This window comes from Delphinus delphis, chromosome 1 (assembly GCF_949987515.2).
Source record: "Delphinus delphis chromosome 1, mDelDel1.2, whole genome shotgun sequence".
Classification (NCBI taxonomy): domain Eukaryota; kingdom Metazoa; phylum Chordata; class Mammalia; order Artiodactyla; family Delphinidae; genus Delphinus; species Delphinus delphis.
The window spans coordinates 37,678,383-37,703,194 of record NC_082683.1 but is presented as its reverse complement, the minus strand read 5'-3'; the positions used below and the strand labels follow the sequence as shown (position 1 = coordinate 37,703,194).

At 50.1% G+C, this 24,812-nt stretch overlaps 1 protein-coding gene across 5 annotated transcripts in view; it reads right to left on the bottom strand.

The window, feature by feature from the left end:
• MAST2 (microtubule associated serine/threonine kinase 2) overlaps positions 1–24,812 on the bottom strand; it is a 208,701-nt gene that overhangs the window by 2,629 nt on the left and 181,260 nt on the right. For 4 of the 5 annotated variants that reach the window (XM_060021430.1, XM_060021437.1, XM_060021444.1 and 1 more), the window contains 20 exons: positions 24,066–24,144; positions 21,516–21,670; positions 19,533–19,608; positions 16,825–17,034; positions 12,413–12,514; positions 10,002–10,134; positions 9,105–9,166; positions 8,750–8,835; positions 8,082–8,290; positions 6,963–7,101; positions 4,951–5,083; positions 4,029–4,194; positions 3,355–3,456; positions 2,973–3,095; positions 2,690–2,799; positions 2,179–2,333; positions 1,692–1,975; positions 1,389–1,586; positions 524–750; positions 189–311 (listed from right to left, as the gene is read on the bottom strand). In XM_060021430.1, coding sequence (XP_059877413.1) covers positions 189–311; positions 524–750; positions 1,389–1,586; positions 1,692–1,975; positions 2,179–2,333; positions 2,690–2,799; positions 2,973–3,095; positions 3,355–3,456; positions 4,029–4,194; positions 4,951–5,083; positions 6,963–7,101; positions 8,082–8,290; positions 8,750–8,835; positions 9,105–9,166; positions 10,002–10,134; positions 12,413–12,514; positions 16,825–17,034; positions 19,533–19,608; positions 21,516–21,670; positions 24,066–24,144 — 2,872 coding nt within the window. The remainder of the gene's footprint in view (positions 1–188; positions 312–523; positions 751–1,388; positions 1,587–1,691; positions 1,976–2,178; positions 2,334–2,689; positions 2,800–2,972; positions 3,096–3,354; positions 3,457–4,028; positions 4,195–4,950; positions 5,084–6,962; positions 7,102–8,081; positions 8,291–8,749; positions 8,836–9,104; positions 9,167–10,001; positions 10,135–12,412; positions 12,515–16,824; positions 17,035–19,532; positions 19,609–21,515; positions 21,671–24,065; positions 24,145–24,812) is intronic. The other variant, XM_060021460.1, reaches the window with a different exon arrangement.

Genomic DNA, 24,812 nt, shown 5'->3' with positions numbered 1-24,812 from the left:
GTCAATGAGGGTGTCGCCTTCCAGTGAAAACCCTTTGCTATGTCCACGCCCAAGTTCCGTGCGTATGTGCATCTGTCCTCAGTGTCAGGTATGTGTGCGCCCAACTCTCCCACTCCCCCATGGCCAGTCACAGACTCATAAGGCTGGAGTCATTCAGGGACCGCAGCAGGCGGCACACCAGCACTGACCTTCAGGATCAGCTCCACCACCTCTGTATGCACCAGCCCGTGCACAGGCTCCCCGTTGACGTGTGTGATGAGGTCCCCCTGACGGAGCCCCGCCTCACTGGCTGGACCTCCGTCCTCCACGTGCTGTCCCGGGGAGAGAACAGTCCTCAGCCTGGAGCCTGAGCATGAAGGGTGGGGCCTAGCTCTGCTCATCGAGCTGAGACCCCTACCCGCCACTCTTTGACCCCTGAGGGTAATGTGGGCGTGGACAGAAGCAGGGACAGACAGGCCCTAGCAAGGGGAAGGAAGAAGAGTGATGAAGCTGGGAGACAACAGGTCTGGATGGTCAGACGTACCCACACCATGTGGTGCACGGTGTAGACGTCTGAGTCACCCATGTAGACACGGATGGCCCGCAGGGTGAAGCCATACTTCTTGCCGGCGCGGTGGATGATGATGGGGGGCCTTGAGCTGCTGAGGGCCGGCAGGAAGTCCCTGCTTGGAGAAGAGTCCCTGGACGATGGGTTGGATGACTGGGAATGCGGGGACATGGGGCTGGCCAGTGGAGAGCAGGTGTGGTGCTCTGGAGAAGGAGAAGCCGGGACTTAGTGCGTCCATGCTCAAGCCCGGCCCCTGTCTGGGCTGTTGATCCCACACAGCTCCAGTCACAGAGCCTGCCCCCAGCCAGGTATGTCTTCCCCGCAACCTCTGAGCAGCAAAGCGCCTTCGTGTGCCCAGACCCTCGCAGACCCCAGGAGGTGACGGGCTCGCATTTACTGAGTGCTTACTTATATGCATTAGGGACCACAGAAGCTCTTCATACATACTTGAACGTCACAATTACCCTATGAGTTACCATCATTAACATCCACATTTTTTGATGAGGAACTTGAGGCTCAGAGGGATTAAGCACCTTCTTCAAGATCAAGAGCCCTTCAGTGATGGAACCAGGATCTGCATGAGCCTCTGCCTCAGAGCCTGCGCTCATTACACGGTGCTATCTGCCTTCTGGAACACGCACACCCCCCCCAGACCAACGCACACCTTCAGAGACCCCTGCTCTCTTAACAAAGGGGCCACAGTGACACACAGCCTCTCGGATCCCTGCTCCTCGACACACAGAACACAGACACACCTGCTGGGTGCACACCCCAGCCACGGGCCCACAGAGGTTCCAAGGCCCTTCCTATGAGTTTTATCTTCACCCCCCGGGGGCCTCACCCGCAGGAATGAGGAGGGACAGGGCTGTGGCTGAGGCGGACTTGATCACTTTGTTGATGGGGCGAGCAGTGCGCTTTTCTATAGAGTCCCCAGAGAGCAGCCGGTGGCGGGCCCTGCGCACCGCCAGGTCGCTGATGGCCTTGGCTGTGGCTCCCTCAGCCCGCTGTGGGGTCCCGCGGCCTCCTCGAGCCTCCATGGCTGTGGACCAAGTGACCAGTGAGACCTGCAGTGCAGCGGAGCCTCCCCTCCTGGCCCCCTGCCGCATCCCCAGCCCAGGCCCTCTGGCCACCCGCTGGGCCACACCTGGACTGGAAGCGCTGCTCTGGCCAAGAGGCTCCTCATCCAGCTTCAGCCGCCGTTCCGCTGGCCGTTCAGGGGAAGGCCCGGATCCCCCCTCTGCAGACGGGGGTGCCAGGAGCCAGGCACCCTCCTGCTGCTGCCTCCGAGGGGGGCCGCCAGCCTCCTCAGTGCCCTCAGGGAAGCGAGGCACGTCCAGGAGGCCCGAGCAGTGGCGGCGCACTGTGAGGGGAGGGCTGGAGTCGCTCTCTGTGTGGGATGACTCAGACACTGACAGCCGCTTCCGTAATCTGTGAGACACAAGGCCTAGGGTGAGGTGGCCCCAGCGGCCTCCCTCCTCCAGCCCAGGCTTCCTCTGGGGCTCGTGTCACAGAACCTCTCTTCAGGAGCCATCTTCTCGAAGGCCCCTCACCACACCACATGCCTCCCCACCATCCGTGACCACCAGCGGATGGCTGTGCTGCCCACCCCTGGGCGAGCTCTGGGTGCTCACATCTCAGGGGAGCCGATCACCCAGCTCCGCTCTCGGCCCCTCAGCCCTGCCAGGCCGTCCGAGCGGTCCTCCTTCTCCTCGCTCAGGCTGCGCTTGGTGGGGGGCGGCATCCGGCGCTCCTCGAGCAGCGAGAGCCTCTCCATGCTGCTGTACACCTGTGGGCACAGGAGACCTGCCGGGACGCCCAACGACCACACCTCCCAAGGAGCGAAGAGGATTCTCAGCGCCTGAAGCCCAGGAATTCGAGCCAGTTCTCCTCTTCCCTCCCCCATATATACCAGATGAGTATTCGAGGAAACAGCTATTCCACTGGTCTGACCTGGCCGCACCCTGGCATCTCATATGTCAGGGCCCTGAGCAGATCTAGAGGCATCTGTCACATGCAGGCCCAGACCTTGCCCGCTCTTTTCCCAGAGATAGCCCATCCCCTCCTCCCCAGGTGTGCCCCAGGGATGTCCCTCAATAGGTCCTCTTCTCCCAGTTCTCCAGTCTGGGCCCACCACAGTCGCACCTTGCTGAACCTTGGAGAGCAGGAAGAGAACTGGCGAATCTCAAGGTAGCCATCCTCACTCACTTCCTCCTCGTCCTCTGAGTCTATGTGGTGGTATCGCTCCGAGCGGGCTGGGACACACAGAACAGTGCCTTTCAGAGGCCATGGTGGTGGCCTCCTTTAACCCTATCGGATCTCAGGAGGGCCTGGAGAAGTTGCTCCTGATACCAAGTTCACGGTGCACAGGTGTTTCTGGGCACACAGGTAGGATCCCTGCTCCTCCCCGTCCCACCAGTGGCCTTACTGTCAAAGTAGCTGGTATCATCCTCTGACTCCAGCTGAGGAATAAATTCCGCCTTCTGACGAAGCAGTCCTGTCCAGTCCAGACCAATAAAGAACGGGTGCTGCTTCACCTCATAGGCACTGCCTGTGGACAGGGATGGCGTGGGCAAGGGGCTGGGGTGAGCTGTGTGGAGTCCAGGTCAGCACGTCCGGTGAGAACCTAGGCCTCGAAAGGCTGGGCCTGGAGGCCTCAGCTCCAGCACCTTCCTCTTCCGCCCACAGGGAGCAGGGCAGAGGTTCAGGATCCAGGGGCACCGCCCACACCTGAAGCCTGAACCTCCCAGTTATATGGAATCAGCCCTACTCCTCCAAGTGCTGAGAAAGGTTAGTGGGGCCTGTCCCACCTGTACCCAGTCTCTCCAGAGGGTTCTGGTGGAGCAGTTTTGAGGTGAGATCCTGGGCGTCCGGTGGCAGCGCATCATCCCCCTCGGGCCACACAATCTCATCTGAAGAGTCATTGGGTGTGACAAGGAAAGGAGTGGGTTAGAGGAGTCTCAGAAGTCGTGGGCAGAGTGGGGAGATGGAGAAGAGGGTCCTGTGATACGATACGTGTGGGGAGACATAAAGGGCCCAGCCCAGAGCCCTGAAAGCCTTGCCTGGGACCCACTGCCTTTAAGTTGTACAGGTTCCTGTCCTTCTAGGGGAGCCTCCCACATCCTAGACCATGGCTTGCTCTTTGGTCCAGGGTGGCCACTGCAAAGCAGTGGTCTGATCTCCAGCTCACCCTGCCTTTACACTCCAGACACATGTACACTCACACACACACAGAACTCACACTCACGGGGTATGCACAGACACAACACAGGTACACCCATGCACTCATGTGGGACCAGGCACACAATCAGAACAAGCGCTAGGTGACACACACAGTCTGCATGTGCACATATCTGAGGCAAGCATACCAAACACACACACATGAACACAGAACAAGAACTCGTAAGCCTCGCAGATGCATGCGTAAGTCATATCTGTGGATCCAGATTCTGTCCCCTTGGTGGGCCAGGGGGATGGTACCTACCACTGATCACTTGCCCAAAGAGCTCCTCTGGAGTGTCTCCGAAGAAAGGGACGCAGCCCACCAGGAACTCATACAGGATTATGCCCATGGCCCACCAGTCCACTGGTTTCCCATAGCCCTGACGCAGGATCACCTCAGGGGCAATGTATTCCGGGGTCCCGCATACCTGGGCACAAAGAAGTCGGGCTGGCTCAGCATGCAGAGACAGTGCATTGGCATGGCGGCCGGAGGGGCTGGGGTACTCCCACTTCTGGAGCAGCAAGTCTCTGAATGAAGACTCAGCTCACTCTGGTTAATGAGCAGGAGCAATAGGAGCCCCAGCGTACCAGGGGTGGAGCTGTTGGTGGGGTGAGTTTATATATTTTCCTAATTAACCGAAACATCTAGTTCTAGCCTGGAACCACCACTCCTTTTTGGCATGTGGTACCCACAATTGGTCTCTGCCCTCCAGCCTCCAGAGAACAGACACTGCAGTCATATGACTCCTACAGGGACTTGTGAACATTCATAACCTGTAATGTCAAATCAGGAAACGCCCCACGGCTACTCTCAGGATGCAGCCCAGTGGAAACTTGGAGCTGTGTTCCATGGACACAGGCGCCAGGAGAGCTTTGCTCTTTACTGAGGCTAGAAGTCTCAGGACTGACCTCTTATCAGTCTCTGAGAGTGTCAATGGTTATGTGACCTATCTTCTTCAAACCCTGAGGTGGAAGATGATTTTGGATTTTATATCCATGTGATTCTCATGGGCCACCTTATTTTCCAAATGTGCTGCCTATCTCAATGGCTCCCTGGAACCAAAAGGTGGAAAAGACAGGAGCTCTCAGTCTTAACATCTAGCTGCAAGGTAAGCATGTGGCCTTCAGTCCTTACTCTGAGGCCTGGATTCAACCCCCAAGGTCTCAAGCATCCTTCTTATTACCTGCTTGTCCAGGAACTCGCGAGTGTCCTTTTCAATGTGGCCCTCGTACAAGTTTGTGGTCAGACTCATGAGGCCGATTTTAGAAAGGCCGAAGTCAGTGAGCTTGATGTGCCCCATGGATGTGATCAGCAGGCTGGGAAACCAGAGAAACAAAAGTCTGAAGTTACTTCCTGGCCTTCCAAGATGGCTGGTTTTAGTACATGCCCAATTTTCCCACTCAGGCGTCTACTGTGGGACATAAGCAGGACAGCTTCATCAGGGAGACAGGCAGCTGTGAAAGAATAAATAGCTCTGGTCGTATGAGCACTGTACTCTGCACAAGCAGCTAACCTGCCTTTTGCCCATTCTCCCAATTCACTTTTGTTTACGGCCCTCAACTGTATTCTACGCTGAGGGCAAGTATCAGCCAGCTGAGAAACAGACTTTCTTCCACCAGCGATCAGCCTCACCCTAAGGCTCCAGCCATTCCCAGTCTCCTCTCCTGACCTCAGTGGCTCACAACACCCGAGTCAGGGAGAGGGCAAAGGGGCACAATGATCTCATTCCACGTCCACGGCTAGTTTTAGGAGGGCTGGTTGGGAGGAACTAGAAGTAAGATCTCACAGAGAACTGTCTCTTCCTCTTCACACACTCTGCCTGAGCCATTTTGTGCCAAAGGCTTCACCCTACTACCCCTTTACTCCCAAATCTGTATCTCTGGCCCTGACTTTTTTTTTTTTTTTTTTTGGCCCTGACTTCTTTCATGAGCTCCATGCCTAAAAACTGCCCAGATGTCCTACAGGCACACGAACTCAACCTGTCCAAAACAAGGTCATGCCTCCTAACTGGTCCTCTTCTCAGTGAAAAGCAGTAGTTTCTGTTACCTACTGAGCTCTGTGGTAAGTGCTTTAGCAATTATTTATCAAAATATTCTGGCTCATGAAAGGTCTTACAGAGTAACTAACACAACAAAGGTAGGTATTATTATCCCCAAAAGGAGGAACACAAGGCTCAGAGAGGTTTAGTTAACAGACCCGGAGTTCAGAGAGTTAACGAGCTCTATGAACTTAGGTCTGTCTAATGTCAAAGCTGCTTTCCACTACAGAGGCTTACCACCACCAGCACCAAGGTGGAAAGCTGGAAGATATCCCAGACTCCTGCTCTCTCACCCCAGCCTTATCATTTCCTTTCCACTTCCCAACGCTATCCCTCTCTTCTCCATCCTGACTCTGTTCCAGTGCAGGCACTGTTGTTTTGGGTCTAGACTACTGCCATGGTCTCATCACCTCTTTCCATGGGCAGTGATCTTCCTAAACCTAAATCAGAATCTGAGTGTGACACTGTCACCTTGTGGTTAACAGGCCCTTCAGAGACTCTCTAGGACCCTTTAAAATTAAACCCAAACTTAGCAAAAGGCCCCTTGATGATCCAATCCCTGCCCCTCTCTCTAGCTTCCTCTCTTACTACTCTGACCAACTAACAATCTCAGCTTCAGCCATACTGCACTCTTTGTAGTTCCTGAATGGGACCCGTCCCCACACCTGTGCGTGCCTTTGCAAATCCTGCTCCCCAGCTCGAGAAACCTCCTCCCACCTTCGCCCACCTGACTAATACCTTCTAAGAAGCAGCCTATACAAAGATATTTCTGCCACCCACACTAGCTTTAAGCTCTACAGGCCAGGGACTAGAATACAGTGCTTGGCACAGAGCAGGTGTCAGTAAATGTCAGGACACTTGCTTAGCCATCTACTACATGTGTGGATCCTTTTGTTCCTGCTTGGTTTCTTGAGTGGAGCTCCTCAGTGATTCTTTGATGTCACCAAAGCCTTACGGTGCCCCTGCCAGACCTTGCTGGCAATGTTCTTTGCATTTGGGGTAGTCAGGGGCTAGAGTACCAAGCCTAGATGGACACCCACATGAGCAGTGTTTCCTAGCAGCCATTTGGGATAGATTCAAACGTGCTGCGTCTGCGTTCATTTATCTAGAGACCCAAGAGGGACACCCTAAACAAGGGACTGGGAGAGTGGGCATACTTGTCAGGCTTGAGGTCACGGTGCACGATGCCATAGTTGTGTAAGTACTCCAGGGCTAGCACAGTTTCCGCAAAGTACAGGCGCACCATATCCACAGGCAGGGCCCCGATGTTCTTCAGCAGAGTGGCACAGTCTCCTCCTGCAACAAGCCCAGGCCACCATGAAGGATGGGTCCAGTGCCCTGCTCTAGATGGTCTCAGAGGCCCCAGAGTAGATAGTGTCACAGAATACCCTGGTGCCAGAGACTGCGATTCTAACCCCTCTGCTGCTGGCATGGGTGGGAGAGTGTGGAGGGGAGCAGGAGGTAAGACGAGTCGGCCAGTGGCTGTCAAGGCCATCGTTCAGGACAAAGAGGGAAGGAACCCAGGCCTCTAGGCCTGTAAGCTGACTCGTTGGGACAGGACTAAGTTATTTTAGGATGAGACTTCAGCATTTGTCCATTTATTTCCTTCCTGTTGGCTCTCCTTTAGTTTTTGAGTAAAGTAACACCGTAAACTCCCAGCACCTACCCAAAGAATGAAAAGCGGAGTTTTGTTCAGCTTCAACTTCAAGACTTAGGCAAAATATCTTTGGAAGCTGTACGCAGCCCTGACGAAGGGAGAGGGAAGGCCACTGGCAAAGCGGCTGCCCCCTCCAGAGCTGTGCCCCATGATGCTCTCCTACACCATCCCCAGAGCATTTTGTGGGGTCCTAAGGGGCATCCCCTTCAAAAACCATCCGCAAGGGCAGTGGCTTTCCTCTCCTCTGAGGGCCCAGATGCAATCCTCCCAGCATCCGGCCCTGGGCTTTGGTGGCTCTGCTACCCCCTTTGCTCCTGCCAGGTGCCAGCAGGTCTGCCAGGCTGTGCAGGCTTTGTAGCTGTGGGGCTGATACATCCTGTCCCGACATGGGCAGCCTCATGGCAGCTACTGCTCCAGAAGCCTCTCCCTGGGAGGGGCACGACACCTTGTGCCCACCATGGCCAAATGGTCTCTGAGATCCTAAGGCAGAAACCAAGGCCAAAGAGAGGTTGGGAAGCTGGGCCCTGAAACTTCACGCCTACACAAGCTGTTGGTCCCTGCTCAGGTCTGTCTCAGATTATGCCGTGGCCCCCAAGCCAGGCCACCTTTTCCCCAGTACCTTCAACATACTCCATCACCATGCACAGGTGGCGCTTGGTCTCAAAGGAGCAGAACATGCTGACCACAAAGGGGTTCTCAGCAAAAGTCAGTATGTCACGCTCCACAAAGGCTTGCTGGATCTGGTTCCGTAGGATCAGGTTCTGCTTGTTGATCTTCTTCACGGCAAAGCGCTGCCGGGTGGACTTGTGCCGCACCAGGAATACGGCCCTGGAAACAAAGCCCATCCGTACCCCACGGCCCTCAGCCCCTGAGCTGTGCTCTCCTCCACTGCGAGCTTGGGTGGTCAAACTGCTTCCTCTCACACCTTATCAATGCACAGAACAAAGGAGCAGGGGGCGCTTATCAATGAGAAGGATCTGAGCACCTGCCCAGGGAGCTCTTCAATTTCCTGATATACCAAGACCTGAGGACACAGCTCAACCCCTCCTCAGAGCTCAGTGAGAGCAGAAGTGCCGCCAAGAGGAGAGGGACTCTTTCCTGGGAAAGGAACCACACTCAGGTATCAGAGGAAACTGGGCTCTTGCCTCTCCTGGAGGCTTCGGGGAGGGACAGGTCCATCCTGATGCATCTGGTGCTCAGAGGATTAGGCATCATTCACTTCCGGAAGGAAGAGCCCCAGGGCTGACTTAGCTCCAGTCCCGGCCACACCCTGACCCCTGCCTTTACCCATAGGCGCCATTGCTGATGAGCTTAATGGTTTCGAAGTCCTCTTCAGAGGGTGTCTTTTTAGATGTCAGAGATGCCCCACGGCCCTGGAAGACATGGGAAAGGGCAGGAGCCAGGAATGCTTCTCTCAGAGCTCACATTTGGGGGGAAGCTGTGGCCCCAGCATCTGCTCAGCTCTTAGCCCTGCCGTGGCCTCCTGCCCATTCTTCCCCAGGAACTGAATGACCTCTCAGACAGTGTAAGCGATCACCCACTCCGCCATCCCTCCTTCAGACAGTCTCTTAGAGAGAATTCACAGCCCTTTGCTTCACAGGGCCCCGGGTCCAGGATTGAGGCAGGAGCTCAGGGTCTTTACCTCGACTGAATCATCTGTCTCTGGAGTGTCAGGACTGTCATAGCTGCTCAACTGGGCCATTTCTAGAAACAAAGCAAGGACACAAGAGAAAAGTGTGCGTGGCAATGTCAAGACATCTCAGCAGTCCATTCACATCACACGACAGATGCATGTAGGGAAGGCAGTAATGCTTCCTGCATCAGGCTGGGAGGCGGTCCTGTGGCTCTATCCTTAGTGCAGTCACAGCTTTTAGACTTGTTTGTCAAATAATATTGCCACCCCTATTTCTAGAAGTCCAGTACCATTCAAAAGGCCTGGCAAATTCTACAAAGCTTCCCTCAAACTTGGGACAATGCCTGAAAACAGGGCCCAAAGCTGGGCTGTCTGATAGCTGGCCCCCATCCTGCTGGTCAAGACTCTGCTTTGCCAGATGAGGTTGGGAAGCAGGAAAGGCAGGAGTGGGACGACTAGAGACTAGGGATTCGGAAGCCCATGGTTCAGGAGGGGCTCAGTGTGAAGGCCCAGAGAATGGCATTATCTTCTGAAGCCCTGAGTTGGGACCACCCCAAAGACACAGGAGGACTTGTGAGGTGGCAGCAGGAGAGGCAAGCATGCAGAGGAGGTGACCATTTTTGAAAATGTGATTGTGGCCCTCTGTGATGACCTTTTGATCTTAGGCTCTAAATCCAACGCAGGTGGGCCCAAGGCAATCCAGCTTGGGTTATATAAGGCAGATGTGGACAATCCTGAAGGAGGGGCTGTTTTATGACAGAGAACACAGAGTTTTTCCTATAGCCCTCGGGCCTCTGATGCTGTGTTGTGTCCCTGTCCAACTAAGCTTCTTCTCCAAGTGGCTTCCCTGCTGTTAGAGCTTGTAGGCTGTGTGGCCTCTTTGCAGCCACCAGGCCGCATGCTCACCCTCTAGGGGATCCCGTGTGAGGCCCAGTTGGCTAACGATGTAGCGGGGAATGTCACATTTAATCCCTTGTCCCTCTTTGGCGTGGCCCTCAGCTGCTTCTAACAGGTGGTAGAACTCTTCAGGGTCAAACTCCTGTACCGAGGAGAGAGGTAGTCAGTGGTGAGGGCTACAAAAGCAGGCTGCTGGTCTCTTTGGTTTTACGGCATATACCCAGAGTAGGATGACAGGAAGACTTCCTCTTTGTGATGGACACCCCTACCCCTGAATCCCAAGAAACATCATGATTCAGGAACCAATGGGGACAAAGCTGTCTTACAGGTCACCTCCAGATTGGACATCCTAAGCGTTTGCTGTCTTTACAGCAATAAGAACCAGAGCATTTGGTTTCCAGAGAGCTCTGCCTATTCGCCTGGTCCAAAGCCTTGTGCCAGCCGGACACGGCACTGTCAGGTGTGTTCCCACACCCAGTGAAGAGGGGCAGTCCTGGCACACCTTCAATCACGCTTCACAGCCCTGGCGGTGCACACACATGCCTTCAGACATCTACTGAGCAAACCCCTGTGTGCTGGGGGCTGGAGAGCCTTGTGGACACAGCACAGAAGTCCTTGTCTGCCTGGAGCACATAATAACGAGGGCCCCATTGACTGAGTGCCTACTAAGTGCCAGTATGGGCTAAACCCTGGAGACACCTCTGTGACCTTGGTGAGGAAATCAAGGCTCACAGAGATGCACGGACTTGACCATGACCACAGAGGTAGGAAGAAAGAGAAAATCAGCACGCAAACCCAGGCCTAACTCCAAGCCCCTGTTTAACCACGGACTTCATGTCCTTGAGGGAGAGGCCTCTGTTCACCACGACCCCAGCCTCCACTGCTTTCTTTACCTCTGGTCTCACGGGTTTGGAGAACTCTACCACTACCTATGTGGATACAATCTAACCCAGACTGGAAGTCCTTTTACCTTCTTCTTCATCCTCAGTCCCTGTCTAGTCAGAATGTCTACTTTAGAAACCCACCTCTACCCAACTCTTCTGCTCTGTCCTCCCACCACTGTCCTAGTTCTGGGCGCTCCTCTCCGTCACATGAACGGCTTTAAGTGCCTCTGCCAGGCTGTCCCTGGCTCATCCTGCCTTCTCTTCCAATTCACTATCCATGTTGCAGCCAGCATCATCTTTCTTAGGAGTAAATCTGATGGAGTGTTACTCAGAAGTAAATAGGAACCAATTACTGATACATGCAATAACATGTATGACTCTCAAAAACATTATGCTGAGTGAAAGAAGTCAGAACATACTATATGATTTAATTTATATGAAACTGTACAAAAGGCAAACTTATCCATAGTGAAAGAGCAGATAAGTGGTTGCCTGGAGTGGGAGGTAAGATGGCCAGGGGAAAGGGACTGATTGCAAAGGAGCACAAGGGAATTTTCTAAGACGGGAGAAATGTTTTCCATCTTAACTGTGGCAGTGATTAGACAGGTGTATATTTGTTAAAACTCATTGAACTGTATACTCAAATGGGATATATTTGATTGTATGTAAATTATACCTCTATAAAATTAGTTTAAAAAAGTAAATCTGACCATGTCATATTCTTACCTAAACTTTCTGATGGCTCCAAGTAGCCTTAAGGATAAATGCAAACTCCGGAGCCAAGAACCCAACACTCTCCATGGTCCTGTCATGGCCTACCTCCCAGTTTATCCCTCACCAACACTTCGGACACACCCTGTACTCCATCAAATGCCTTTTCTGATGGCTCTCCCCTGGCAAACTCATAATTATCCTGCAAGTAGCTGACTAAGCTTCACATTTCCCAGGGAGCCTTCACTGAATGTCCATCTCTGTTCATCCCAAGGAGGACTAGAGCACTTCCTTCCCCATGTCCCCATTGCACCTTGTACTTCCGTTGGCTGCAAACTTCTTCCAGTATCATAATTATTATTTGCATGTCTCCATGCCTCATACTTAAGGCACTAAAAGACGAAATCTAACTCTACTGCAGAGGAGGCATCGTAGGATCAGGGACCCTGCTTTACTTACGCCTGTATCTCCAGTGTCTAGAATGACGCAGGTACTCAGTAGTGTCACTGAATGATCAAATGAAGGGTGGACTCAACTTGTGCAAACGAAACTGGCCTGTGCTCCTCACCCCCAGGGTCCCCATTGACCTGGGGCCTGCTCAGTGTGGGCTGGGCAGACGAGCACCCCTCCCTGCCACACTTCTCAGGAGCAACCACTTTTCCTCACAGGGACTTGCTTGCGTGTCATATTTAAACAAGGATTTCAGCAGCAGAAATGGCAGTGGGTACCCCCACAGTTCTGCTGTTAGCAGAATACTTCCTCTACAGCCCCCGTTCCCTCCCCTCCAGCCACCCACCCCCCCCAACCTCCCGAGAGCCCACTCACCAGGCATTCCAGGAGACGAGCAGGGCGGGCAATGACAATCATCAGTTTTTTCACCAGCTGCATCACAAAAGCCACTTCTGAACTCTCTGAGCGCTCATGAGCCTGTAGAGAAGACAAAGGATACTTAAGCAATCCACCGGCCCAACATGGCTGAGTGAAGCAGGACTGGGCTGGGCAGAGCCTACTCTGCCAGAGGGTACAGAGGGTGTACCCTCTGTAGTACAGAGGGTGCTGCAAAGTAAAGACCTTAGAGAGGGCCAGTGGGCTGTGATGAGGGGGGACAGGCTGCTCACCAGGAACCACATGAGCTGAGGAACACTACATGACGCCGAGGAATGTCACAAAGACACGCAGCTTTACCTGCTGCTCCATCCAGCAGGCTTCACTTACCCTCCAGACCCCAGCTCAAGATGTAACTCCCAATGGAGCCTTCACTGATGCTCACTTTCCACCACAGACAGACTGTAAGGAATAGAAAGACCTCAAAGCAGGAGAGTGATGTGACCAGAAGGGATTTTAGAGAGATCTCTTTGGCTGTAGTGTGGATGGTGCACTAAGGAGGGCAAGCCTAAAAGCAGGGAAACCCACCAGCAGGCTACTGCAACAGTGCAGATGAAAAAGGCATAATAAGCCAAGGCAGTAAGAATGGAGGGAAATGGACAGACTGGGCCATCTCTGAGCAGCCCTGAGGGGTGGAAGAGGCAGGAACAGATGGGAAGTACAACGACAATTTTACGGAAATTCCATTGAACCCATAAATGAAATAGACAGTATAAAAAAATACACAGTTTAGGTGAGGATAGGTAGAGAACATATTCCCTTTGGTTTTAAAGAGAAAGCAGGTAGGTGGAAAAGTTCTGCTTTGGACTTGGAAAGGTTGAGGTACCTATACTAGATACTTTCGTAGGCATTGGCTCAGCCCCAGAGACTCTCCCTTCTTGGAAACTGCTCTGACTCCTGGAGCCACATTTGTCTGGTGTGGCTGCACTTTCCCTCCCACCTCCGATAGCTGACCAGAGTGGACTACTTTCCTAGGAACTTACTTTTTTTTATTTTTTTTTAATTTTTGGCCGTACCATGCAGCATGCAAGATCTTTGTTCCCTGACCAGGGACTGAACCCATGCCCCCTGCACTGGGAGCACGGACTCTTAACCACTGGACTACCAGTGAAGTCCCCCCACCCCGCTTTTTCTTTTACATTTTTTTTTTCCCCCTAGGAACTTAAAAATGGGTGGAACGACAACCATTAATATCAGCATGACAGAACTGTATAATTCGCTCTTGGGTGAAAAGGATGACCATACCTACCAAAGAGAGAGAAACAGAGCTGAGAGAAGGAAGACGAATGGTTCCTGGGCTTTCCACAGGCTCTCGTTTCTGGTTCTGGTCCCTTCTTAAGGCCTGGTTGCATTCCTGTCTTCAATTCTCTAAGATACCCTTTCAATCTTTATAATTAGTTTCCCTTTCCTGCATAAACTGCTCTGAGTTGGTTGGTTCTCTACCACTTGCAACAAAGAATACTAACCGATGTGGAAAGTACGGTGGAGGAGTCCAATCAGCAGCTGGGGCCACTGATCCGGAGCTCAGAAGAACAGTGGGGAGCAAAGGCCCGTTAGCAGACGGATGACAACTGAAGACACAGGAGCTGACAGGGCCGATCAGAGAGTGAAGAAAGGAGAATGAGGAGCACGGATGCTCAGGAAGGTGCCCCTCGAAACACCAGCATTTAAGAAAACTTGTGAAGGGGCAGCAAGACCACAAGACTGGAGAGAACAGTGTCATGACAACTGGGGAGGAGAAAAGATCAAAGAGAGGTATTCACTGTGGAAACCTCTGTAGACAGGTGAAGGAAGGTGAGGACTGAGAGAGGTCACAGCATTTGGCAACCGGCCAGTTAGTTCTTTGGTGACTTTTGCCTGAAATGTTTCAGTGGAATAATGGGAAGGGAAAGTAGAAGGCAAGAGACTGAATAGTGAACAGGTTGTAAGGAAAGAAATACAAGCAAATGAAGACCATTAAAAAAAACTGGTTATGCAATGAAAAGAGAGGCTGGGCACTTGATGAAATCTTGTTCATTCTTTTAACACGCAGCTCAAATATCAACTTTGTGAAGCCTCATCTAAGTCCCCTGCCCACACACACACACACACACACACACACACACACACACACACGAAGAACAAGAAGTAACAGCTCCTTTTTCTATGTTTTCCTAGCTGTTTGCTCACAGCACATGGTACTAGCATGTTGTTTTATAATTAATTGTCTGTCTCTACAGGTACACTGTAGGGCCTTGTGAGTAGACAGGCTGTGTCGCCTAGCACAGGTGCCTCTTATATAGCAGATGTAAATGCTTACTGACTAAGTATTTGCAAGTGTATGATCTTAGGCTCTGGAATAAGTAACCTGGGTTTGGGTGCTAGCTCTGCTACTCAAGAAATGAGTTACCTTGGGCTAACTTGGCCCTTTTAAGGTTTGGTTTCCTCATCTGCATATTTAGAGAATAATAATAATACCTTCCTTACAATGTTGTTATGAAGATTAAATTAGACAATGTAGTGCCTAGCAAATTCATCTACCAGGGTTTCCCTGCAGACATCCTTCACTCTAGTCATGCCAAACTACTTTACCTGCAATTCCTGAAATGAACCAAGTTCCTCCACACCTCTGAAAGGTTGTTTATACTGCTTTCTAGATCCAGTGAACTCCGACCTACTCATCGAGACTCAGCTTTTCCTGAACTCTCCATGCAGAGTCAGCACATCCTCCTCTGTGCTCAGAACTGATCTCTGTTTAGTGCTCATCAATCACACTTACTATAATAAACAAAAGTGAGATACTTCATATAGAGCCCTCAGTGTGGTGTCTGGCATACGGTATACTTCGATAAATGACAGTTATTATTTTTACTGTAATACATATTGATGTGTCTGTAAACCCCAGTCAACAGCAAATTCCTTGAGCCAGAACCAGCACTGAACTTCTTCTCTGCATTCCCAGGGCCTAGCAAATGAGAGAACATATGAATGCACGGGCTCCATGTTCAGTGCTCTTCCCACTGCCAGAGGCAATACATCTGGGAAATGCCTGAAGGTTTTGGGCAAAGCTCTGACTTGAGCATTTCAGAAGATCCATCTTAGATGTACAAGCAACCCTGGAAGTCACTCTAGCTGATTTATGTGATGCCTCAATCCCTGATTTCTACGTATTGTCGGAGAACTGTTAGAAAGTTATTCTTGAACAGAAACAAACAGCCGCCAGTGATGTTTCATGGGACTTCAGCTTTTTAAACTCATATTTCTGCAATGTTTAAATTTAAGTATTACTTTTGAAATCAGAAAAAGACATTTTTGTAGAAGGAAGAACTTTTTCATCTATTAAATCAAAACCTTTCTTACTGTAACTCTTGTCCACTGGGCTAGTATGCCTTTTAGGGGATAGAGAAGCTGCCACATATTACATATGATAAAACTCCCATTATTTGACAGCACTAATCGTGACCATCTTTAGTCATCCTTTCTCTAGATTCAACTGTTTCCTAAATTAAAAAAACAAACAAACAACTTCCTGCTCCTAATTTCTGGACTAACACACCGGAGTCGTTTGAGCCCATTAGCCTGGGCTCTCAGCTCAGTTGGTCCTACGAAAGCATGAAGGCACATGTCTGGAGGTAACAGGGGTCTGGACTGGGAAATATTCTAGTGACATGAAGAGCCCCGAAGAGACAGCACACCTCCTCTCCCCTAAGCTGTACTAACGGTGTGATATGGGCAACTGCAGTCTGAGTGGGAAGGCGTCCGATCACCCTATCGGAGAGGCAGAGAGGAAAGCGAAGAACGGAGCACGAAGCAGCGAGAACTCAATGGTCTCTGGATTACTTTGACCAGAGACTTTTTACACTGGGGAGGATCAGGTCTCTAAACACATCAGTCCCTGCTGGAGAACTTCTGCTATGCAAACAGAATATCAGCAAACGGATAAACCCATGGTGCCGTCCTCGGGCCTGTTTTTCCTCGACTGAGGAGAAGCAGTCTCAAGGTTCTGCTTACACCAGTATGTCTACCAAAAGAGAGCCCACTACAGCCACTAGGACCTCTTTTTGGCTCTGGGTTACAAAGCTCCTAGGCAAATATTTATGAACACTACGTTGGAGCCTCGGGAAGAGTAATTGGTATTAGAAAAGGAAAGGAATCACAGCACTGAGTTCTGACGCCGAACAGGCTTCTCGGAGAAATGCAGGGGACTGAGGAGGAACCAAAGCCCAGCAGCAGCAGCACATGTGGGGTGCGTCCCACATACCAGCAGGGAGGTGGCAAGCAGGCTGGGAACACCGTGACTGCCTTCATCTTAGCTTGGGACTAAAAACCACTACTATACGGATTCACCAGAGTTGCAGAACAAGGACACTCACATCTTGCAGAAGCTTCTCTAAATTCTCTTGAAGTTCATAGAAGTAGTGTGAGGTAATGAGGCCACTCCGAGATTTATCCAGGCAGTCTCGGGCCATCTCAATCACCTGATGATGAATAAAGCTCAAGGTTCCGTCTGCCAAGGGCAACACGTTGTCTGGAGTGTTGGAGGAAATGAACTCTGCTAGATGCTCTTCCATTTGTGCGGTGGCCTGCAAATCAAAGCAGGACAAGTGACTCTTCCCTTCTGATCCAGCTCGGCCGGAGCTAAGCCTGAAGGGCCTGGTCAGAGCCTAAGGATGGGTTCTGTGATCCTGGTTTCCTGATGTTGCATTTGGGGAACCTGATGACTGGAGACGTGAAAGGTCACCTTCAAGTCAAGTCAAAACATTACAGTCAAGGCCCTCTCTCACCTGGCCTTGTCCACCTCCCCACTCCTTGAACGGCACATTCTCTTGCTCTAAGGACACTGAGGTTCTGTTGTTCCTTTATCATGCTATCTCATGCCTCTGTCCATTTATGCTGTTCCCTGTGTGTAGCTTTTTCACCTGCCAAGCCTGCCTGGCAAACTCCTACTACTCCTTCTAATCTCAGTTCAAGCATCATCTTTCCTCTGGGAAGTCTTTGATTCCTCCAGGAAAACTAGGGTTTCCTTTCCTCTGTGCTTCCACTGGACCTCCCAACTGTATAAACTTGGTGTGTGGACACTCCTGGTTTCTAAATCTTTCTCCAGACTGGGAACTTCTTCAAGCCAGTGGGAGTTTGATTTATCTCAGGATCCTCTTACTTGAAGTTAGGACCCAACTGAGCTAAGCAGATGTTCAGAGAGTGTTTACTGAAGGTGTGAACCTGCCTGCTCACGGACCTGGATCCCCAGCAGAGCGGCATGAGGTCTGGCTCAGAAGCCTCTTGGGGACCTAACTGCACAGGAATGTCAAAATGACAAATATACATCTGCTAACAAGTTCCTAGCTGCCTATCTAGGGCTTGGCTTTCTTTCCTTTGCCACCAGGTGGTGATTTCTGATTTTCAGTGTGTGTTTAAGTGGGTGTTTGTATATGTATATATATGTGTGTGTATATATATACACACACACACAAACACACACACACACATATTTATGGTGTAGCGATGTGGTAGGGAGAGAGGGAGAGGAGGGGAGGTGAAAGAGAAGAGGGAATGGAAGGAATCTTAACATGCTTTTTCTAACACGAGTTCATCTTACATACAAACGTGCAATGCTAGGATAACAATACAACACCTAATACACAAGGAGGAAGAGGAGGAGGAAACACGCGAGGTGCATTTCTAAACACTATACACACCCAAACTTTTTTATGAAGAAGCAAGGCACAACAGAATGATTTCCTAGCTGTTCATTCTGCCCCTCTTCCTTGCTCTTACTCTCCAGTGCCCATTTGAAGGCTAGAAAGTGCAGACCACAGGGCAGCAAAGAAATAACAGCTAACACTTACTGAGCGCTAACTATGTCCTGGGCACAGTTAGAAAAGCTTAATGTTCCCTAATCTTCACAAACTCCCTATGAGATAGATACTCTTATTATCTCAGATTACAGATGAGGCAAATGAAGCTCAGAGAAGTTAAAAAATCTGCCCAGGGTCATGAGGCTAATAAATGGTAGAAGCCAACTTGAACCCAGTCGGCCTGGTTCCAGAGTCTGAGCTCCTCCTCACTGCTCTGCTTCACTGTGAATGTCAAGAGGGAAAGCACAAGGGCTTCGCACTTTTTCCCTAAGCCACCCGTGTGTGCCCAGGAGACTACTCGAGGCTCGAAAAAGGACACTCTCGGAGGAGCAGGGAACCACACATCGCAGACCCTAGATACAGATGAACAGGTAGAGCCGGGGGTCTGGATGGAGGATGAAGAAAGAGGCTTGAAGACCCCATTCTCGCTGTTGTCATGGAGAGGGAGCCTCCGTCAGGCCCTGCTTCTCTCTCGGACAGAACTGGCTGTGTTCTGCAGGAACAGGGCCTATCATTAGAAAGCCAGGTCAGAGTGTTTAGGCGTGTGGTGTTCAAAAGAAATGCAAATGGAAAACAAGGCCCTCGTTCCACATACAAGGAGGTTTACAGTCAAACTGCAGTTGTGAAGACCATTTCTCAACCATCTCAGGACAGTAACCTACCTTCCTCCCTCAGCATTTCCCTGCTTGAAAACACAAGTCCAAATGTGAATAGCAACTCTGAGCTGTCTCCCACCCTACTGCTCTCTCTGGCCAACTTCCTGCCAGAGGAAATTTCCAGCGTAGCTCTGTTTGTGCTTGGTAATGGGAGTGCTGCTTTAGAAATCTGCATTAAGTGAAGGTGCTCTCAGAGGGCGAATCTCCTTCTGGGGGACCCCGACTCATGGATCCTGATGTGCACGGTCAGAAGCAAGGTCTCTGCTCTTTCCTTCCCACTAATATACAGTGGGATATGTTTTCGACATTTCCCTCTGGATACCCCTTTCTCTGGGGAGTGGAGAAACAGAGGCTCTGCAAGTACGATCCCCAAACTCAAAGTCCTCTGCTGCCTTCCTCTTCTCCAGCAGTCTGAAAGCCCTCATGCTTGTGTCCTCCTCCTCCTGGCGCCTCCCTGATCTCCTTCCAGATTGCCTCTGGCGACTCCCCCACCCCCAGTCTTCCCACTGGGGCTGGCTGGAGGTGGCATCCTCAGAGGCGTTACCAGTCTCCTTTAAACTGGATCCTTACCTTGGGGAATCTTTCCTTGTACACATGATTCATCATTATTATTTCACTGTCAAAGGAAACTGGTGACCGTCCAGGACTAAATAAGAAGGAAACAACTGTGTTACTTTAGTGCCAGGGAACCTTCAAGGAGAAAGATGCCCATCCCCAGAGCCCGTGCCCACCCACTGTCTGCAGCACCCACACACTCCCACCTTAAGGAGTGCTGAGTTCCAGAGCCTTTCTTATTCCTGGAGCTGCCAGCACTGTTCAGCTCAAAAGTGTGCCATCTGGAGCTAGACTACCTTCCTGTAAGAGGCCTGGCCTTCACAAAGACTTCTGCCAGGGCCTGAAAAGGCCTAGACAGGAGGAGACCACTCTTGAGGCCACTGGTGGTTCTTCTAGGATCACTTCCTCCAGAACAGGACTCTCTGGGTCTTCTTTGCTTTGGCCAGTGGGGTTGGGCATACCCCAGCATGTTCTAGGAATCAAATCAAATCAAACCACCACCAAAACAACCAAAGGAAGACAGTGTATACCTGTATCTTTTCTAAACAAGCTGCATCCAGTGGGGCTAACTTAGCTCTCACCTGGGGGATGAATGAGGCCAGTCCAGCCAGCCCGTAGTGAATCATAAACCTGGGTCATCTAAATCTTCCCCTCTGGCCCATGTGTGATTACATCCTCTTAAAGGATTCAGAGTTTGAGCCGTACAACTGAATGGCTATTTGGGTCCTGCCCAGTTTGGTGCCCGACATGTGATCCCAGCTGAGCTATGTTCAGAACCGTTCTTTTCTGCCTTTCCTCCCTACGGTAGGCCATGGTCTGCCTGCTACATTAATGCACATTACCCAGCTTTTTAAGAGTAATCCTCAGGGATTTCCCAGAGGTACTGTAGTCCTCTCAGTCTCAAATGGCCTAAAAGGTGCCCGTCTCTGTGTGGAGTGTGAAGAGCACCAAGATTCAGACATTCCTCTGTATGAGACAAAGAAACACACTGGGCTCCACACTTCACACTCCCTCATTTGTATGTCTGACCCTTTGCATTGCAGTCCCAGTCATTGTTCTCACCAATCTGAACTTGAACCAGTCTTTGTGGTCTGGCTCAGCTCACTGGCACTTGCAGTGCCAACATGACCTGAGGGGATTCTTTCTGGAAGGCACTGCTCCTCTGGGCCTCCACCTTGAACATGCGAACCAACTTCTTATTTCCCAGGGACCCTGGAAATCTGAGCTCGATCACTTAAAGCCATGATCATTTTATTCTCCACCCTTTCCCTTAACCTGGAATTCTGGCACAGATTTACCACCTAATGCCAAAGAGAAGAGCTGATTTAATCTATGGAATACACAGATAAATCAGCTGTTAAGGTTTGCTTGGTTTGATGAGCCCAGGTGATTCAGGGAAATGAGACAGATTTAGATGGGCATTTAGTTCTGCTTCTGCAATGGGCTTCTTCCCCGAGTCAGCCTCAAGTGTCCTCAGAAGCAACTTTTTTAATTGGCCTAGTTTATATATGCTGGGCCTCTGGGTTCTGCAGCCAGGTAACCATCAGAATGGATGATACTATTACTCTCCTTTTACTGAATGGAGTCCAAAGTACATTTCTACTGCCAACTACTTTCAAAGGGAAAAAAAGGGACCCCTTGACAGCATCTTCAGGCACCTCTTGTGATGGTGACTTGAGCTGTACCCAATACCAAAGGGCTTGAGCTTCACTGCACTTGACTCATTTGAGCTGTGCCTATGTGCTAGGCCAGGGGTTGGCAAACTACGGCCCGCAGACCAAATCTGGCCCGCCGGCTGCTTTTATAAATAAAGTTTACATAATGTCTGTGGATGATTCTGCACCACAGCAGAGTAAGTAGCTGCCAGAGACGATACGGCCTGCAAAGTGTGAATTATTTACTACCCTGCCCTTTACGGAATAAGTCTGTTGACTCCTAGGCTGTGCAGACAAGCTGAACTCCATGGGTACCAGGGCAGTGGGTGGAGAGCACCCTCACCTGAGGCTGCGGGAGCGGGGCCGCAGGGCCGGGGACTGCCGTCCTTCTTCATCGGGTACACTCTCTGTGCTGAAATGCTTCGTCAGAAAGTGCAGCTCATCGGCTGTAGGCTGGAAGGGCAACTGGTGCAGCTTTTCCTGCGAGGAGCATGATGACTAGAGGGGACAACATTTTTAAAAAGCATTAAAGACATGTCTAAGGCAGTCTAGAAGTGGAGAAGGACTGAAAATGGTCAGTGGCTCCCCAGTCGACGTAAACCTGAAGTCAGCCCACAGCCAGCATGCTTTCCCTTGCTCCCTTGAGTCTCCACTGTACATGATCCCGTTCATCTCTATTCTTCAGAGCTCTGTTCAGATGAAGCCAAGATACTATTGTCCTTCAGGAGCCTTGCAGGGGGCCAGACCCAGACATTCATGAGGTGTGACAGCTCCCCAACTACCTAGGGAGCCTCTTTAGGTGGCCAAAAGCAGATTCTTCCACGTGGACCTTCCACGTGGAAGGTCCACGTGGCCAAAAGCAGATTCTTCCACCTTTGCCCTCAGTGAAGCTTCTGGCTAGTTAGAATGGCAAGTAATTAATAAATCATGCTTCCTGGCTTATTAGGAAATGTTCTAGGTATGCCCAGCCTACAAATGACATCCCCATAAGTTTTGCCTTCTACAACACCTTGGGAGAGCCCCAGGATGGCTCAGCAATGTTTCCTTTAGGCTGTTACCCAGAAGGCAACTGGCTTCGCTGCAGCTGTGAAGGCTTTGCCCAGGCTCTAGGGACACCAATAGGCAAGAAAATCCAGCAGGGAAGAAAATTATTTTTAGATCTAGAACCCAAAGATTAGACTTGACCTGAAAACAATTAAGAATTCTAAACATGGCCCAACGATTGAGATTCCAGAATCACAAGAGACAATTTGAGGGAGTGAGCTGTGCTATTACAGGCATCCCACCAACGCAGCCATTGCCATGGCAGCCCTGGTCGGCACCTGGATCAGTGAACTCCTGCCCTTACCTGACAAGACTGGCTACAGCAGCAGCAAATCTAACACTATTGGCTCAACTTCTGTTCACCAACTGATGACGGATCTGGGGTTAAATTCACTTACACTCAAAGCTGCAGTACCACACCAAGAAAACCGTTGCCACACGTAAGCCTTAATACCAAGTGAGAAATCAAAAATTTTTTTGACTTACAGTGCACACTTCTCTCATGGAATCCTATAATACATAAAGTTGTAAACAGCTAGTGGGAGGTTTTCATGAGGCTCTGTCTTGGTCACATTTTTATAAATGATTTGGATAGAAGTTGCAAAAAGTATTCTCACCCAACTGCAACTAACATGAAGAAAAATTGGTATTTTAAGGTATTCCAATAAAATAAGCTGGAGCAATGGGTTGAGTCTATTAAAACTTATTGAACAGGAATATATATATAATAAATACATGACTCTTACTTTGGGTCTCAAAAATCACCTGTTTGAGTAAAGGATTATGGGAAAGGGATATTTACTAGGGAAAGATCTGAAACTAAACAGCTGCCAAAAGACCAGTGAGATCTTTGGATTAATTTAAGAGTAAAATCTAGGACTTTCCTGGTGGTCCAGTGGTTAAGACTCCGTGCTTTCACTGCAGGGGGCACGGGTTTGATCCCTGGTTGGGGAACTAAGATCCCACTTGCAGCACAGAGCGGCCAAAATAATAATAATAAAAAAAATTTTTAAAAGAGTAATATCTAGGTCAAGGGAGGAAATGATAACTTCTTTTACCTGCTTGGGATTTATGAATACAAACTGAGCTGAGAAGACCTGAAGAATGGTGGGAGACATGGAGAAATGGGTCATCCAGTCTGCGGCCTACAAAGCCTAAAATATGCGCCCTTTACAGAACGTGCTTGCCAACTTGTCATCCTGGCTTCAATTAAATGTTGCTCAATGAGGAAGACTCATTTTAGGGTCAATTGTGCATGGTGGCAGTTAGGACATTTGTTGTGTTTTAGGCTAAAATCTTCTCTAAAAGAGACATAACTAGAAGTTTTAGAGACAGGCCCAATATTTTTTTTTTTGCTGATATACAATCAAACTTGAATATCAAATCACATTCATCCTTCCCTTCTTTTCTGAAAGGAAAAGGTGAAAAAGTTGGAGGAGGGTCTACCAGGCCTTTGTGACATGGTGGGGGGTGGTGTTATTTGCTCTTGGTTGCAGTTCTACAAATAAAATAGGGGAGCAAGGGAACCGTGCTTAGGAGTGCCTGTGCCTGGCCTCGTGGGCAAAGCGAAAGTCCATCCTCAAGCCCTCTTCTGACTCCACTAGGAATAACTGACGCTCAGAAACATGCTGGTTAATTCTTTCCAAAGGCATTTAATGGATCTGACTATGGCTGTTAAAGGCCACCAGACCTCTGTCCCTCTCAGCCTCATCCCAAGCAACCTCTTTGAGTTGGGCTTTGGAGAAAAAGTTGAGAACCACTTTGCAACACTGTAGGGACAGGGAGCAATACCTGTAGGGAAGTATTTCCTCAGGGTGAAGGAGGTACGGCCACAGATTTGGCTACTTACTGAGACAGTGGAGCTAGGAGTGTTGGTTCCATAGCCTGAAGAAGGCAAAGAAGCCAAAGACCAGCGCCGTCCATCAGTCCTATGTAAGAAAAGAATGTTAGGCAGTTTCTACCGAACCCCACCCTGAGCCCAGGACCTGCCTGTCTTTCCATCAGGTTTTTTGGGGCAGTTGATTCATTGGTAGGCTCTTTCTTGTCTCAAGACAGTACTGCTCAGTCCAGCACTTGCTTTCATATCTCTTTCCTACATGGGGCCTATTGTTGTGTGTTTTCCACTGCAAAGACAGACATCTCTGACTATAAAGGAGTCCATAACTTTAAATAAGAATATCTGTTATGCAATACTATGGTTTTGGAATAAAAATCTTTACACTCTCAACTTATTCACTTTTAGCAATGACAGAGAAGCAATGACAGAGGACTGCAGCTAAAGGCATCATCACAAGGAGAGAACTACCACTGAAATGCTAGTTCCTTTTTTGAAGGCTCCATGTGAAGGGTCCTTTGGTGTTCCCCAGGCCACTGGGTTGAAAACCAGGAAGAAGTGAAACTACCACCTGGGTCTGAGTATGAATCAATAGATTGCAAATAGTCAAAGGCTACCCAGAACCCATTAGGACTCATAAATCCAATCTTTGAGAATGTTTGCCAAAGAGTGACAGCAACCTTATGAAAGAAGAGTGAAGTGGCATAGCTTGGCCATATATGAGACTCTGGGGCAGGCTTCCAGCTGCTCTTTAGAGGATGT